Here is a 16,485-nt window from a genome sequence, read left to right as displayed (position 1 = left end):
TATATAGTAATATGATTACGACTATAACATTAGCTAACACCTCTATTATCTCACATAGTCGTCATTTTGTTTATGGTGAGAACTTTAAATTTCTAGCCTTTTACAAACTTTGAAGTATATAATACAGTATTGTCAACTATAATCATTGTGCTATACATTAGATCTTCAGAAGTCACTCATTTTCTACTTGCAAGTTTGTACACTTTGACCAATATTTTCCCAATTGCCCTACCTCCCAGCCCCTGGTAACCATCATTCTACTCTAAGAGTTTGGCTTATTTAGATTCCACAAATAAGTGACATCATACACTTATTTGTCTTTTTCTGTCTGATATATTTCACTTAGCATAATGCCTCAAGACCCAACCAGATTGTTGTAAATAGCAGGTTTTCTTTCTTTCTCATGGATGAATAATATTCCATTGTATATGTGTATATACCACATCTTCTTTTCTATTCATTTTTTGGTGGACATTTAGGTTGTTTTCATATCTTGCTTTTGTGAGTAATGTTTCAATAAACATGGGAGTGCAGGTATCTATTTAATATCCTGTTTTCATTTTCTTTGGATATATACCAAGCAGTGGAATTTCTGGATCATATGGTAGTTCTATTTTTAATTTTTTGAAGGACTTCCATATTGTTTTCCATAGTGAGTGCACCAATTTACATTCCTACCAGTAGTGCACAAATGTTCCTTTTTTCCACATCCTCACCAGGACTTGTCTTTTGTCTTCTTGACGATAGCCATTTTAACAGATGTGAGGTGCTATCTCACAGTGATTTTGATTTACATTTCCCTGATGATTAGTGGCTATTTGGATATCTTGTTTTAAAAAATGCCATTCAGTTCTTCTGCCCCTCCCCCCTTTTTAAATCCAGGTGCTTGTTTTTTTGTTATTGCGTTGTAAGATTTCCTCGTGTAGTTTGGATATTAATCCCTTATCCAATATATGGTGGGTAAATATTTTCTCCTATTCCATAAGTTTTCTTTTCATATTTTTTCATTGTTTCTTTTGTTGCGCAGAAGTTTTTTAGTGTGATGTAGTCCCACTTGTTGATTTTTTGCTCTTGTTGCTAATGGTTTGGTGTTATATCCAAAAAAATCATTGCCAAGAACAATGACAAGGAGATTCTTTTCCAATTTTCTTCTAAGAGTTTTATAGTATTAGGTCTTATATTTAAATTTTTGTCTCACTTCAAGTTAATTTTTGTGAGTGGTATAAGAAAAAAGTATTTCATTTTTCTGCATGTGGTTACCCAGTTTTCCCAACACTACTTGTTGAAGAAACTATCCATTTTCCATTAAGTATTCTTGGCTTCCTGGTCAAATATTAGTTGGCCATACATGGGTGGGTTTATTTCTAGACTTGCTATTTTGTTCTGATGAAGATCTATGAGCCTGTTTTTGTGCCAGCATCATACTATTTTGATTACTACAGCATTTTAATATAGTGTTTTTTTAAAAAAAAATTTATTTATCTGACACATAGAGAGAGTACAAGCAAGGGGAGCAGCAGGCAGAGGGAGAGGGAGAAGCAGACTCCCTGCTGAGCAGGGAGCCTAATGGGGGATCCCAGGACCTTGAGATCATGCCTGAGCTGAAGGCGGCTGCTTAACTGACTGAGCCACCAAGCTGCCCCATGTTAATATAGTGTGAAATCAGGAAATGTGAGGCCTCCAGCTTTTTTCTTCTTGCTCAGGACTTCATTGGCTATGCAGGGTCTTTTGTAGTTCCACACAAACCTTAGGACTTTTTTTTTTCTATTTCTGTGAAAAATGACACATTTTTCACATTTTCACAGAATGTTGAAATGTTGAAACATTGGTTTCAGTGTTCCAGTTGAATATTACCAAAGGAATATTGATAGGGATTACATTAAATGTAATGTAATGCCATTTGAGTAAGTATAGACATTTTAACAGTAATTCTGATCCATGAACATGATATATCTTCTCATTTATTTGTGTCTTCTTCAATGTCTTTCATTAAAGTCTCATAGTTTTCATGGTACAGATCTCTCATTTTTGGTTAAATCTAGTCTTAATGTTTTAATTTTTGATGCTATTCTGAATGGGATAGTTTTCTTTTTCAGATGTTTCATTGTTACTAATAGAAATGCAACTGATTTCTGTATGTTGATTTTATTTTCTGCAAGTTTATTGAATTCATTGATTAGTTTCAATATTTTTGTGTTGAGCTTTAAGATTTTCTATATGGAAGATTGTATCATCTGCAAAAAACAATAATGGTACTTCTCCATTTTAATTTGGAATCCTTTTATTTCATTGTCTTGACTGATTGCTCTACCTAGGACTTCCAATACTATGTTGAATAAGAGTGGGGCGAGGAGACACTCTTGTCTTGTTCTTGATCTTAGAGGCAAAGTTTTCAACCTTTTGTCATTGACTATGATATTGGCTGATTTCTGCTCCTGCCTAGGCGAATAATTCAAGAAGGTCTGAGAACTATAGGTTGGGGGCCCTGAAATGGGATTTTCAATTTCATTTGACAGCAGGTGGCCCCTCGAGGAATAACAGCCCAAGTGTAAGCTACCTCACTAAAGAATGTCTAAGACGTGGACCTGGGGCAGATTTTGATGTGAAGCTCCCTTAGATATTTATAACAAAAGAGGAGAAAATGTAGTTTGCTCTCTTCTATTTAGAGTAGACACACCTACACTCACAAGCACAATTCACAAGCCCGCACTCAAAGACAGAAGGGGAGAAGAGAGAATCCTCAATACCCACACCTGGACGCCAAGGCCACCATAAGCAGGGAGCAGCCAACAGAGCAAGTTGTGGTGTTCAAGGTGGTGGCAGATTTTTGGCTCTAAGACTAGCAAATTGGCAACAGTATTTGGGTGCCTGGGGCAACATATGCCAGAAGGAGGGGGCAGGCATCATTGGTTTAGAGTGAAAAAGAAAGAGGACAGCTCACAGGGTGAATATCTACCCAACTTTCCCTCTCCCATAAACACACAGAGTCAGGAAAAAAAGCATGTTAACAAGAGGAAGACAAGTTCACAGATGTATTTAAAGCACGTCAGCGACAGAACAGCACTCCCTCTGTTAAAGTGGATGGTGGCTGAGATCCACTGTAAATAGAATTAAACAGTAATGTGACTTCACTTAGTCCCCAAATCTTCATCTTGATATTAAACCTAATGTTTATTTTCCAGCCCCATTGCCACTGCCTTGGCTGAGACCCAGTCGTTATTCTCGAGGATGAAAAGTTCCATAAAAACTTATCTGAGATCTAAACTTACAATGTCCAACTCTCAAATTCACCAACTATAGGGCCATTAATATATTCTCCAGAACCCAAATCTAATCACATCACTCCTCTGGTAGAATTCCTAAGTTGTTCTCCATTACGTAACGTAAGTTTTAAATTTCCTTAAATATTGTAAAAGAACCTTCTTACCATCTACCCCCTCCCACCAACATCTCCCCCCACTTTTTTTAATCACTGGTCCCTGTTTCCCTTCAAACTGTGTACAAATCCTGAAGGGGTCATGCTGTGGCTCATGCCTATTGCATTGTGGCTCTGTCCCTTCTGCTCAGAACGCCTTCCTCATCTCTGCCTTCAAATTCCAGCAAAGCCTTTTGCTTCTACAGCTACCTTTCTTTAGGCTTACAGAAGAGTCAGCTTCATGTGGGCAGGGATTGAGTCTTTTTCAGCTGTATAACCCTTCTTAGTATAGTGTTCATGTGAGTTGTAAACACACAGCTTTTGTTCTTGATGAACAATGCCTCATACTGTTCCTCACGCTTTTCAGAATTCAGTAAAGTAAAAGGACAACATTGGGTAGGGGTTCCTCACTGACCGATAGAGTCAACAAAGATGTATTGAGTGTTTACAGGCACTGTGTGAGGCCCAGGGGCTGACACACAAATCTTATAAATAGAGCCTAGTTCCTGCTCTCAAATAATTTATGTGCTACTGGGGGAGAAAATGCCTAACTCAGAAGATCCAAACTACTTTATTGAAAAATATTAATATCTCAATAATGAACTCATTGAGAAAATAACTGGTACTGAAAGGAGAGAAAATAATTGGACTCTGAAAGGATTTCTGGTATATTACTGAATTAACAATTTCTGAGAGGATAGTTGTTTATACTTCTTTGAAAATGTTTACCTTTTCAGTCCTAAGAAAATCATAACTGAGACATTCATTGGGATTTGAAACCCATCAGCTGGGAAAAGATTTAAACAGATTTGACATTAAAAAAAATGATAGATGCTTAACCAATGGAGGAAAAAAAAAAGAGTCGGGTGCTAAACCAATGGAGGAAAAAAAATGATAAAATATAGATATAAGGGAGGATACATACTTTGTAAAGAAAAAGGTACAGTTTTCTAATAATATTTAAATTTGTTAAATCAATCCTTAAGAGCCAAAATATTTGATAGAAAAGGAATCCTTCTCTCAGAGTAAGAAAAATGCAGTATGATTAGTTTTAGAATCCAAGGAAGGGAGCTCTGCTGCTTTTTCATGGTACCAGAATGGGGTAAGTTCTACTACTATAATAGCTCTCAGCAGAGGGAATGAAGCCATATTTATTGAAAAAAAAAAAGCCTCATCTGCAGAGGTATTCAAAATGGATAATTTGCAATTTTTAAAAGATGAATCAATAGGGAAATTATTAATAGCTCACTAAGAGAAAAGGCAGGATGACCTACTCCTGCCCTCAAACATACACAGTTAAAAGTAGAAATTGGACAATAGGAAGAGTTGTAGAGGATTTACAAGATCAAATTAAGCAAATTCATATGGTCTTAGGAATAATTTGTAAATAATGAAAATTTTTTCAAAACAACTTCTGCAGGATCAAAAACTAGAAGGGCCCCCAATAGCAGAAAGAGGGCAAAGTAAGTAATGTGATTCACACCAAGGCCAACTCTCCATCTGGAGAAGTGAGTCTCTGGCACGCAATTCCAAAAAAAGAGAAGAGTGGCTGGCTCTCATGGCTGGACAATCAAACTCAGTAAGGTTTTATGCCTGGCTTGAATTTTTGACACTATCTGAAATCAGGCACTCTGTTGTACAGGAATTGTCATGATTTTCATTAAAGCAAAAAGTAAGAATTTTTTCAAAGTAAATAATGTCAGGTAATGCGTGTAGTACTACCTGATGATCTCATTTTTCCCTGGATGAGGAAGAAGGTCAATCCAAGATGTGACTGAAAAACTGTGACTACAATGAAAGGGTAAGGAATCCCGTAGTCCCTTTGGGTTTGAGGGACATTATATTGGGAACACAAGTGTGAGATTAAAGGATAATAAATTGTTGGCTTAGAATAAATGAATGGGGTTTTGCACTTCGGAGGAGGGTGTGTTGCTATAGGACATAAAAAGAAACAAAGTGCAGCCTCTGAATTGCACTAAGTATAACTATGAGTGGTTTGGTGAAGAATAGTGGAAGTCAAAGTTTTACACATTAAGGAGACCAAAGGAGTGTAGAGCTGGGTACTAGGTTTATCATCTACATGGATCCCTGGCTGGAGAGTGTGACTTCAATCGAGGAGCTAATGTGTGTGAATGAGGGGAGGGGAGAGCAAGAGGCTGACACTGCTGGCAAAAGAAAGAGGTCAATGAAGATAAAGCCCTCAGAAGGGCCAGGCTTTACTGATGAATGGAAAAAACAGTCATCTGGGTCTAGGATGGGTGACAGGGAGAATCCCAATTCCATGGTGACTGGAGAATGGGAATTAGTGTTCTCAACATATGGTTTAATTTTGTTTAAAAAAAAAAAAAGACGGTCTAAGCAGTGTGGATTCTGGGAATATAGGACATTTTGTTCTAGTGAAAAAGTGGTTTCACAGAGCACATGGAAAGAATTGGGAAAAAATAAAGCAAAAAGATGAGTAGGGGAAAGAATTGCCATGTGATTATTAGTAATTCAGTAAATCAAAAGGTTATTTATCAAGTGACTTCTGTATGCCAGGCATCATTCTAGGACCCAAGAATATGGCAGTAAACAACACAGAGAAGGTCAGTGGCATCAAGAATCTTAGATTCGTATTGATTATTTATACAGAATTTTGGAGGGGAGAGGCAGTTTATAGACTTCTTTTCTTCACTTGTACCAAATTATTATAGCCATATGAATACCAGTCCAATAAACAGAGAAAGAAAAAGAAAGCTAAAAAGAAAGAAAGAAAGAAAGAGAAAAAGAGAGACGAAGGAAGGAAGGAGAAGAAAGAAAAATGAAAAGAAAAGATAGAAGAGAGAAGGGGAGGGAATGAGGGAGGAAGAAAGAAAGAAATGGTTTTGTTTTTAGAGAAAAATCTGTCTAAAATAGCAGAAATATGACACCTAGATATTTGTGTAGGAGAGGAAAACTAGTTTACAAACTAAAAGATGTAATTGAAGAGAGGAGTTAACCAAATGAAGAAGGGACAACTTTAAAAGTCTGGGGTGTGAAATTAGCACACATTGGGGAATTTTCTCAGACTAAATAATATCTATCTCAGGTTTTTAAAGATTTGTTTATGTATTTTAGAGTGAAGGAGAGAGAACGTAAGGGGGAGGGAGAAGACAGAGGAGGAGAGCATCCTCAAGCAGACTCCCTGTGGAGTGAGGAGTCCCATGCAGTGCTGAATCTCAGGTCCCTGAGATCATGACCTGAGCCCAAATCAAGAGGAGACAAACCATGAGACTGTGGACTCTGAGAAACAAACTGAGGGTTTTGGAGGGGAAGGGGGTAGGAGGGCACCTATTGCATGGAGCACAGGGTGTGGTGCATAAAACAATGAATCTTGGAACACTGAAAAAAAAAAAAAAGAGCTGGTCTCTTAACCAACTGCTCCAACCAGGCACTCCATCTCAGTTTTATATGTATGTTAGACATACACATACATACATGTGTATATGTGTTGGTAATAGTCTAAAATGACATTTTTCCCATTCCTTAGTGAATATTCTGCATAGTTAGACATGGCTTTGTAAGCAAGTTCTCCACTTTGTCTACCTGTACCATATAAAGAGAAGTCTTCAATCTGTGTCTCTGTGTAAGAGAAGGCCATTTCCTTCTGGGCATGATCTTTTATCACACTTGCAACAAATTAAACTTCATGTTGTCATATACTATTAAGGATTTCCCAATCCCACAAACATTTTGTTTGTACCCTTCTCTCTTGGGAAATTATCAGGCTAACTCAAACAGTATGAAATTAATTAGAAATTGATTACATAATCAACAATAGATTTTTTAAATTGAGTATTATATTTCTGCTATCACATAGGGGCTGGACTTACAAAAAGTGATGGATGGAATAGATGTTCTGTTTCCAAAGATGACCCAAGTAACCACCCCCTCAAGCCTTAAATCCCTAGTGACCTGCCATGCCCTTGGCCTAAGAGTCTCAAAGTTGGGATCCCCTCCAGGTTGAGGCAGCAAGCTTAGCTAGGGCTTGAATTGGGAGCTGACACAGATCCAAAATACCACTGATAAACATAGATATTCTGGAAAGAAAATAAATAGCTTGTGTGTGGGAGGGGGCATAAAATTATAATTTTTGGATATAAAAATGCAAAATTTTTTCCTTTTTCCTGGGCTTTGCTTCATTTGTTCTCAAATTAACCAATTGCCATGGTCCACCTCTAGAGATAACAAGAACCTGAGGCACGGAATTGCCCCTATTGTCTGGGACTAGTCTGAAAGAAGGTCAGGGAACTCTGTAGGGCAAGGAGGGCTGTTAGGGGGAGGTCTGCTCATGCTTAGCTTGGGACTTCAGCTGGAGAGGGAGGAAGTAGTGAAAGCAGCACAAGGCCAAAGAAGTTCTTCCAGAAACTTTCCTCATTACCATTTCCCATTTGTGGCCACTGGCCTAGATGAAAGCATGGATGAGTTACCTCTCTTTGGGGCTAACTCCGGGAGCAGAAGCAGCCAAGTTCCTAGTCTACGATGATGGATTTCTCAAAGCAAAACACCTTCAGCCATGAAATAGCCAGTCGTGGGATTTTACTCTGAGAGTTTCCGCTCCATCTTTAGAAACCATCCCATAATCAAATCACATTTCTCTAGATGGAGTCAAGTATTTACCCTGTCCAGTTATTTGGCTCCCTTTTTGATACAAGTTAGAATAAACAGTGGTGAATAAAAGTGGACTTTTAAAGAAAAATTCTTGACATTTGGTTCTGTCATTTATCAGAATCATTTGAAAAGCAGAAAATATACATTTTAAAATTTATCACTAACTAAAAGGAGCCCTAAACGTTTTACATACAATGGCCAAGAAAAAATTTGCATAATTATGGAAATGCCATACTTATTAGTCTAATAATAAATGGAAAATCACAAGGTCACCATTTTCTTTAAATTTGAAAAAGATACAATCTCTTGACTCTGATAAAAATTCCAAAATTTAATGATACATGTCAGTGGCTTACCATGTTTTTTTATGAAATATTTCTGTGTTAATCTTAACCATCCTTAGTTTAGTACCTGCTCTTAAAAACAATATTAAAAACCTTTTACATCATGATTATCCTTGGTTATATAAACTTATTGGGAAAAATATTTTGATCATTAAGTACTGCACCAGAAGGCTTAATTTAATCCGTAACTGCAAAGATCTGACACTAGTTATGACTGAATATCCAGTGTCTCCAATCAACAACAGCAAGATTTTTCATACAATAGAGAGGGCAGTGTGAACGAGATTATAGAATTCTCAGTATGGTTTTTACTGAAAAAGTACATAACGAGCATCCTTCATAGTAGTTCGTGTGTGGTCCCATTGGATTTACTAAGAAATTTCTTCATGAACACACAGGAAATCAGGCGCAAAGAACTGAAATGTATAAGATAACTGTTAAATAAGTGACATGATATTACACACATGGGATACAACAATTATAGAAATGCATTTCAGAAAAAACTTAAAAGATACTCTAACCCCAGACAGTATAAAGCAAATTTAAGAGAATAGAAATACGTGGCAAATGAGAGGGAGTGTTTTGCTCCCTCTTTAATTGCAGCAGTATTCTAGAAAACAATCTTTGAATTTGGGGAGATAACAATGTTTTCCATGCCTTTGCTCTTCATTTTCTGAGGTACATAAAGTAGTAGAATAGACTTAAATTGACATTATTTTTTGTTTACATATTATCTCTAAAAAATCAATATTTTGCTTCATGCCATTTGAAAACTAATTGTACATAACCTAATGGAATTTACTTTTTTTTTTATTTGCAACTTGTAGAGAGTAGAAAAGTTGTCTGTTGTAAAATTAATTGGGATTGAAAAAGTTTCTAAGTTGTAATGACTAACCAGATTTTTTTTTTTTTGCAATGCAGTTGATTACTATTATGATTTATATCAAGCATGAGAGATTCTATTATTATTATACTGGTATTAAAACAGTAATAGCCCTCCTCAAAATCTGTATCCACAAGCATGTTTGGGTATTTGTCATTCTGATATTTCAGGTTTATGTATATTCAGACCACATTTTACAAGCATATTTACCTCTGTCTTTAATAAAACAATGCACACTGGGAGTGAAATTCAGTATCACTATGCCTAACACTTTTGCAATTAATTCATCAATGATTTGTAACAGTTATTTGATATCAAGGAAATGATCCGAGCCTTGGAACATTTAAGTCATTTTCCTCAAAAACTAGGAGTCATCTTTTGCCAAGAATGAATGAACTAGAATATCAAAGTGTTCATGGGTTTGGAGAAATTCAGAAATATGAAGTTCAAATGGATTCCCTATTCAAAAAAATGATCTCATCCTTATTGATAACAAAATTTCAGTAACGCTAGTGACATTTTACATTAAATCCTTAAACTATAGCAAAACAGACAGGTGCATATTCTATGTAGAGAATAAAACAGTTGCAACACATTCTTTTCATAAGAAGTCTCTCATTTGTGTTATTAACACATAATGAGGTGAGAAGTTGACGCTTTGCTCCATAAGATTGGCAGGCTTTGGAGACAATTCTTTCTTTACCACTTGTCCTAGGAAGGTAACCATACTCGATCCAGACCTCTCAGAAGGGTTCCAGAATTAACATGTTGAAAGCAATGCATACAGTCTGCTATTCCATCAACACGGTTTCTTGCAAGTACTGGTGTGTGTTTGTTTTCCTTCCAGGCAATGATCATTCTTAGAAACTATCTGCTCCCACAAGACTTAGCCTTTAGTCAGTGTAAGTAAAATTGGAGTTTTAAAAGTTTTAGTTAGAAACTCAAGTCATCCAGGTATCCGCAAAAGTACACAAGTGCTTTAATACCAGTCTTCTCTCACACTGTGCTGGTCATGCAGAACAATTGGTTCATAAACCACTATCTCCTTGAATAAGATGACACTGAGTGATTTTCCACATTCATACTCAGGCTCTTCTTTCAGACCTCCAACCAGGTTGATAGGAGTGATGACAATGGTCCCTGTGGCAGATACCTATGTGGTAAAATATTTAATTTTGCATGGGCTAATTAGCAGGTGCCAGGTGGTTATTTGGAGCAGGGGTTCTCAACTTTCCAGGTGTTTTGGGAAAACCTGTAGGGTTTGTTAAGACACAGAGTCCTGGGTGCCACCCCCAAAGTTTCTGATTCAGCAGATCTGAGATTGCATGTCTACTAAGCTCTTAGGTGAGGCTGATGTTGATGGTTCACAAACTGCATTTTGAGAATCACTGATTTAGAGCAAAGGCATCTTGACTTCTGAGTCTGTTCTTAACAGGCAGTCATAAAATGGCTGCCCTCTCTGAGCCTCTTTGTCTTTCTCTCTGTCTCTCAATCTCTCTCCTTAAATGGTAAAGAACTAGACTATATTAGAGTCTATAATTCAGCTCTTATTCTCTGATACTACTTAGGCATTGAGGCATATTATCATTAGTTAAGGGATCTCAAACTGTTTAAGATGTTAGCTGCCCTCAACAATCTGAATATTAGAACACTCCTCTTATGCAGCATAAACAAGAAAGTTCTCAAATGTACAAAAGGAAAGGAGGCGAGAGTTATAACACTTTGCTTTTGTCATTATCTTTCTGATAATTAGCAATATAATTTCAGTAAACCTTGTCTGTGAGGGTTGCTTTTTGCTTTGAGTAGGAAAAAAGCACAAGGTAGCCCCCCATTGTAAAATAGGAAAATGACTTGTGGACAATTTGCTTGTGTGTTCTTTTGGAAAGTGATGGGTTGGAAAATAACAGGCAATGAATGAGATAACTTTTAGTGTCTATAAAAATCTTCCTTAAATATTATGCTCCACATCTTTTGTTTCAATAAAAATAAGGATACCTGTTGTCATGCAAGAAGAAGAGCAACTTTCATGAACATCTCTTAGTTCTGATTCAATTTTCAAGTGAATATTTGAGCTAGAAGCATTTTGAGGAGGGACAAGGTGGAAATACTCAGTGCTTTGAATCACAGCTCTCACACGTGTACACAGTACGCCAAGTGGCTAGTCGTTTGTGTGTGAGTCAGGAGCCAGCACTTCCCTCCTAACCACCTGCAGGCCTACATGGAATTTGCTGACATCAACCATGTCACTGTAATGAATCACAAACAAACCAGTACAATTTTACTGCTCACATCCCACGTTGGTTGCTTCACTGCTCCACTCAAGTTTGAATCTGTCCCCCAGAATGCTTTGCTGTCCTGTAAACTCTATCAACATGTGTCCCTCAGTAACTGAGAGCTCTTGTGAAGGCACGTGTGCATCCGACCCTACCTCATTCTCCAGCACCTAGCACAGAGGGTGCTTGTATTTGATCAATGTTTATGAAGTTCAAATAAATGCAAATATTTATCATCACATCTCCATGACAGTAGTAACTGTCCCCATATGTGATGTAGTCGTCCACTACTCCTTTTCTTTGTAAATTGCATTCTTAATTTAATCCAGCAAGGCCAACAGTGACATTATTATGGGCTCTACCCATAAAAGAATTCTACCATATTCTCAAATATTGAAGTCTTTTCTTAGAGATGGAGATTGTTAGCATTTGTAGTTACTCCAAAATTGTTATGTTAATACAGTCTTACTGGCCATATGTTGAGATGAGAAATGTGAGCAACAGTAAGGTTACAAACCTGAGAAAATTGTGTAAGTGGGTGATCAAATGAATGGAAATTAAAGTTTAATAGTATATATTTTTGAATAGTTTTGAAAGATAGCTTTTGATTATCTAATATGCTATTTTGTATATAAATATTCTCTCACATCTGTCACATCATAATGACAGTCTTTTGTAATTTTTTTTAAACTATGAAGTCAGCTAAAATGTCTGTTGCTAATTCAGAGTTAGTAATTGCTACTTCTTTTAAAAGAAAATCATTGGATTACTCTTGGTAATTTTTTGCAACCAAGCTGAAAGTGAGAGAGTAAAATAACAATTAGAATTAAAAATATTCAAACATTTAATTGACACAAATTATAATACATGAAGCTCGAAGTGAATAGCCTAAAATTCAGTTGAAAGTCAAACTTCTAACATGTTTAAATCAAAAGTTGAGAAATTATTTTAAACTGACTTTTCTTTTTATTTCCAAAGAGTAATAGATTAAAAAGAGAAAGAAGGAAAGAAAGAGAGAGAAAGAAAGAAAGAAAATTTTTTTAAAAATTTCCACAAAGTAATTTTAGCTTCAAATCATTAGGATAGTAAAGTTTGTGTGTACAGAGATTTTTAAAAAAAGAATAGTTTAACCCAGATATCCCTGTCCTATGAATGAAAATTCTACCAGCTTTGAGGTGGCCCTGCTCCATTGGCTGCTGGGAGTGTGCTTATGCTGGTGAGCACAACTTGCTCTGAGAGTTTTGATATGTTGTCAAAGTTGCTGATCTGGGTGGTCAGAGACTTCCGGCTCTCTGTGCTCGTTCGGCCCCGGGTGAGCCGGTCCTCCTGGCGATGATGAACTCCAAGGCAACAGCAAGAAAATGCAGCTTTAAATTCCTCTCGAAACTTTCCTGGCAAACCAGGGAGAATGAAAGGAAAAAAAATTACACATTAATAGGGTTCAACAAATCATGAATAGGATATAACCCAGTAGCTCCCTTGAGCCAAACCAACAATGAGGTACAACATTTTGCAAAGAGGGGGGGAAATAGGAAGAGGAAATTGGGTTACTGGAAGTTTGGTAGACTCTTGAAACAATAAGGTATTTCCATAAAATAATGTAACTGCTTTTCATGTGTGATGTTTGGAATTGGTTTCTTTCCTTTAGAGTCAAACCTTCTACATTTGTGATTGTGGGTTTTTATAGATCACTGTAAAGAAAGTGATCATTAGTAGGATGTTCAGAGATATTTAATAATTTCAAAAATGATGAAAGCTGTGTTGTATATCACCATAACAGTACAGAAATGACCCCTGAACTGGACTCTGAAGAAACTGTTCCACTGACACACTCAGTTAACAATGAATCTTGAAAAAAATCTTAATATATATAGAAAATCTCTTAAAGTTTCATAATCTGCATGAGGCAGAATAAAAAACAGAAGAAAAAATTACCTACTTTAGAAGTTATTTCTTGCTTTTAAATCACTGACATGAAATTGCAGAAGTATGAAAATGAAACAGTCACCTTTTTAAGGATAAATGAACAGGATGGGGAATCATCATTTCTTTTCTCTGAACTTCCATCACCAAAGCAGGTGATTGAGTGATTACATGAGAAGTGAATGTTCAAGGGACTTGGACAATTGCAGGCACATGGCAGGTCTCCACGGGTTCCAGCCACCTTCCCTGCCTTAATCCACCCCACAAGCACACTTTGACTTGTGGCCTTGACTTCAAACACTTCTCCCTATAACTTTCTAGGAAGTTTGATCTGCTTAGTGCAAGGCTCATGGCTTTAGTCATCTCTAATGTCAAGGCAACAGCTTCTTCATTGTTTCCAAAGCCACGGTTCCACATGGCGCCTTGACCCCTCAAAACTAGCACATGAGCAGTGAGTTGTCCCTGGTTATCTCTGATCTAATGCCGTCTTTATTCTGGAGACAGGGGTTGGGTGTGGCAGGGGAAGGCAAGAAAAGAGGCAATTCAATACAAAACAAACCCCACATATATATCACCTGAGTCTCTGAAAGGTGAAATAAAGCAGGTTTAAACATATTTATATATAGGGTATATACTCCATGACTGAGGAAAAAACAATGAAAATTTTTTTAAAAATCTAATTAACTGGTCATTTGTCTTCTTCTTCTTCTCCTTTTTTTTTTTTTTTTAATAACCCATATAACCTACAAGGCCAAAGATGAAGTTGGAAAATACACATACTTTATTAAGTACACAATAAAGTGAATTGCTAAAATTATCATATATTTGGAGATAGCAATGAAACAGAAATAGCCAACTGGTTAGAGAAGAAGACAGTTGTACAGATGTAGCTAATTAAAACACAATTCTAAAGGTCATTCAGGCAAAATGTTTGTAAATAAAACAACTAGTAAATGATTTTTACAATTACATTGGTTTCATACACCGAGAAAGATTAAACCAGTTACAGATGTATGTCTGTGTGTGTCATTTAGCTTGTATGTTATTTCGAAGTAAAGTCATTTTTTGTGGTCAGCGAGAAATCTTGAGATAACCCCAAGAGATGTTACTCACAAGAGAAATGTAAATATAGAAAAATACCCAAAAGTGGAAGAGTTCCAATTCAATCTCAGTGAGGCAATCTCAGTGTTGGCAAAGGAAATAATATAGCAAGTCTGTTCTACTTTCAGACAAAATTATTTTACGTGTTGGTAAATCATAAGTTTAATGCATGGCAAGCAGGATTCTGTGTTCTTCAATTCTCACAATTTTCACTTTCCTCCTACTCAACATTTCTTTTAAATTTTGTGGGAAAATGCCTTAGATGATTTTCTCTGATGAGTTAGGTAACATGTGCTCCCTCTCATAAGGGCAAAACCTCAGTCAAATTAGATCTGGGGGAAATAAATCTCATTGTAGAGCAATTAAGCTCTTCGTACATTTCAAGAGTGTTCAAAACCTTCCGGTCATTGATCCGTCATCCTTGGTAAGGATTGTGGCTTACAGGGAAGGAACAGTTGAAAACTCACCACTGAGAAAATTATAAATAATTGGGTTCGCAGCACTATTGGCATATACAAGCCAATGTGAAAACGTAAACCAGGCATATACAGTCTCTCTGTCTTCTGTGTGGGTAAACATCCCAAATACTCTGGAGGAAAAACAAAACAAAACAAAAAACAATCATGGAAATCCAGTGTGATTTTGAAAAGTACATTTCAAATAATGAAATTCCTGGGTGAATGCAGTCCTTGATGGAAGCTGCCTAATGAACTCTTGTCCTCCTCTGCAGCAGGCACTGGTTGATGGCACCATATTGGGTTTAGAAAAATGTCAGTACCTGAACAAAGTCTCCATGGTGCAATTAGCAAGTCAAAGGCAAAATCAAGCCAGGAATGATCTCTCTTTTCTTTAAACAACAAATGCAATACTATTTCTGGTGAGTAAGAGAACAGAAGTCAAATATATATCTATGTTCCTTCTTTTGTTTTGTTTCTAAATACAATTGAACAATGTTTGTTACTACTCCATTTTGCGTGTCATTTAAAAAGCCTCCTAAACTTCAGTCTTTGAGTCTTTCTTCCTACCTGCCTTTGTGCACTGATCAAAGTATCACATTTTTTTTCAACTACCATCTTCCCAGCCTTCTTGAAATTTGAATTCTGGGACTTCATTACAGTCAGAGGGAAACTAGTTTTCTGTAGGCAAAATTCTGGTAACTTCTTAAAATACATGAGTTTTAGTATTTTTATTTATAATTTTAAACTCTGAAAAATATTTCATTATTTTACCCTTAAACATCATTTTTAAGATTTGTTCCATGCTCAGAAATATCTCATCTTTCAAATTCAATCCACTAGCCAATATCAAGTAGCTGGTAACTAACTACTCAATAAATTTTACAGGCTGAAGATGATAACGCATTTCCTGCATGATCCCGCACCATTGATTGTGTAATTTGATTACATGATGGTGCCCATGATAGAAATGCATTTCTGGAATCAAGTGATCCTCTGTGGAGTACTGCAGTTTTACAAAAATATGATATGGAGTGGAATAACCTGGACAAATGGAATTAATGGTATGTTCTGACCTTCTAGCATAATATATCTTTGAAATCCTAGACAAACCAGAATTGCTTTAAAGAAGCTGGTTTTAACTAGTCAGGCAAAAAATTGTTTTAAGGAAAAGTTTAGGAATGTCTTGGTAAGAGAAAGGAAATACAAGCATAACCTACAAGGGCAAACACAGAGGTAAGCATTTGAAGAAAAGGAGTGTTTTTCTCAAAATTTTCTCAAGTCTTGTGGAAAAGAGCAGAATGCTCAAAAAATTGATAATATTTTAATGTAACTTTCTTCCTAGCCATTTATTTTCATTGGAAAGGGAGATCTTTAACTTAAAAGGAAGAGAACTATTATGGACAAGTAGATATTTGGAACAAGCTAAAGGACCCGTCCAAGTGGCGAGATGCAGGGAATC

The 16,485-nt window shown here is 36.5% G+C and overlaps 1 protein-coding gene across 2 annotated transcripts in view; it reads right to left on the bottom strand.

Annotated features, from left to right (window-relative positions):
* Positions 1-10,369: 10,369 nt before the first annotated feature.
* Positions 10,370-16,485, bottom strand: part of HCRTR2 (hypocretin receptor 2) — a 113,759-nt gene continuing 107,643 nt past the window's right edge. Inside the window, exons 6-8 of one of the 2 annotated variants that reach the window (XM_046006220.1) lie at positions 15,036-15,157; positions 12,710-12,935; positions 10,370-10,424 (exon numbers count right to left, since the gene is read on the bottom strand). In XM_046006220.1, the coding sequence (XP_045862176.1) occupies positions 10,370-10,424; positions 12,710-12,935; positions 15,036-15,157 (403 nt within the window). Of the gene's footprint in view, positions 10,425-12,627; positions 12,936-15,035; positions 15,158-16,485 lie in introns of those variants that run through there. The other variant, XM_046006221.1, reaches the window with a different exon arrangement.

The sequence above is a fragment of the Meles meles genome, chromosome 5, assembly GCF_922984935.1.
Source record: "Meles meles chromosome 5, mMelMel3.1 paternal haplotype, whole genome shotgun sequence".
Taxonomy (NCBI): Eukaryota; Metazoa; Chordata; class Mammalia; order Carnivora; family Mustelidae; genus Meles; species Meles meles.
This window is presented reverse-complemented; position numbering and strand designations above follow the sequence as displayed.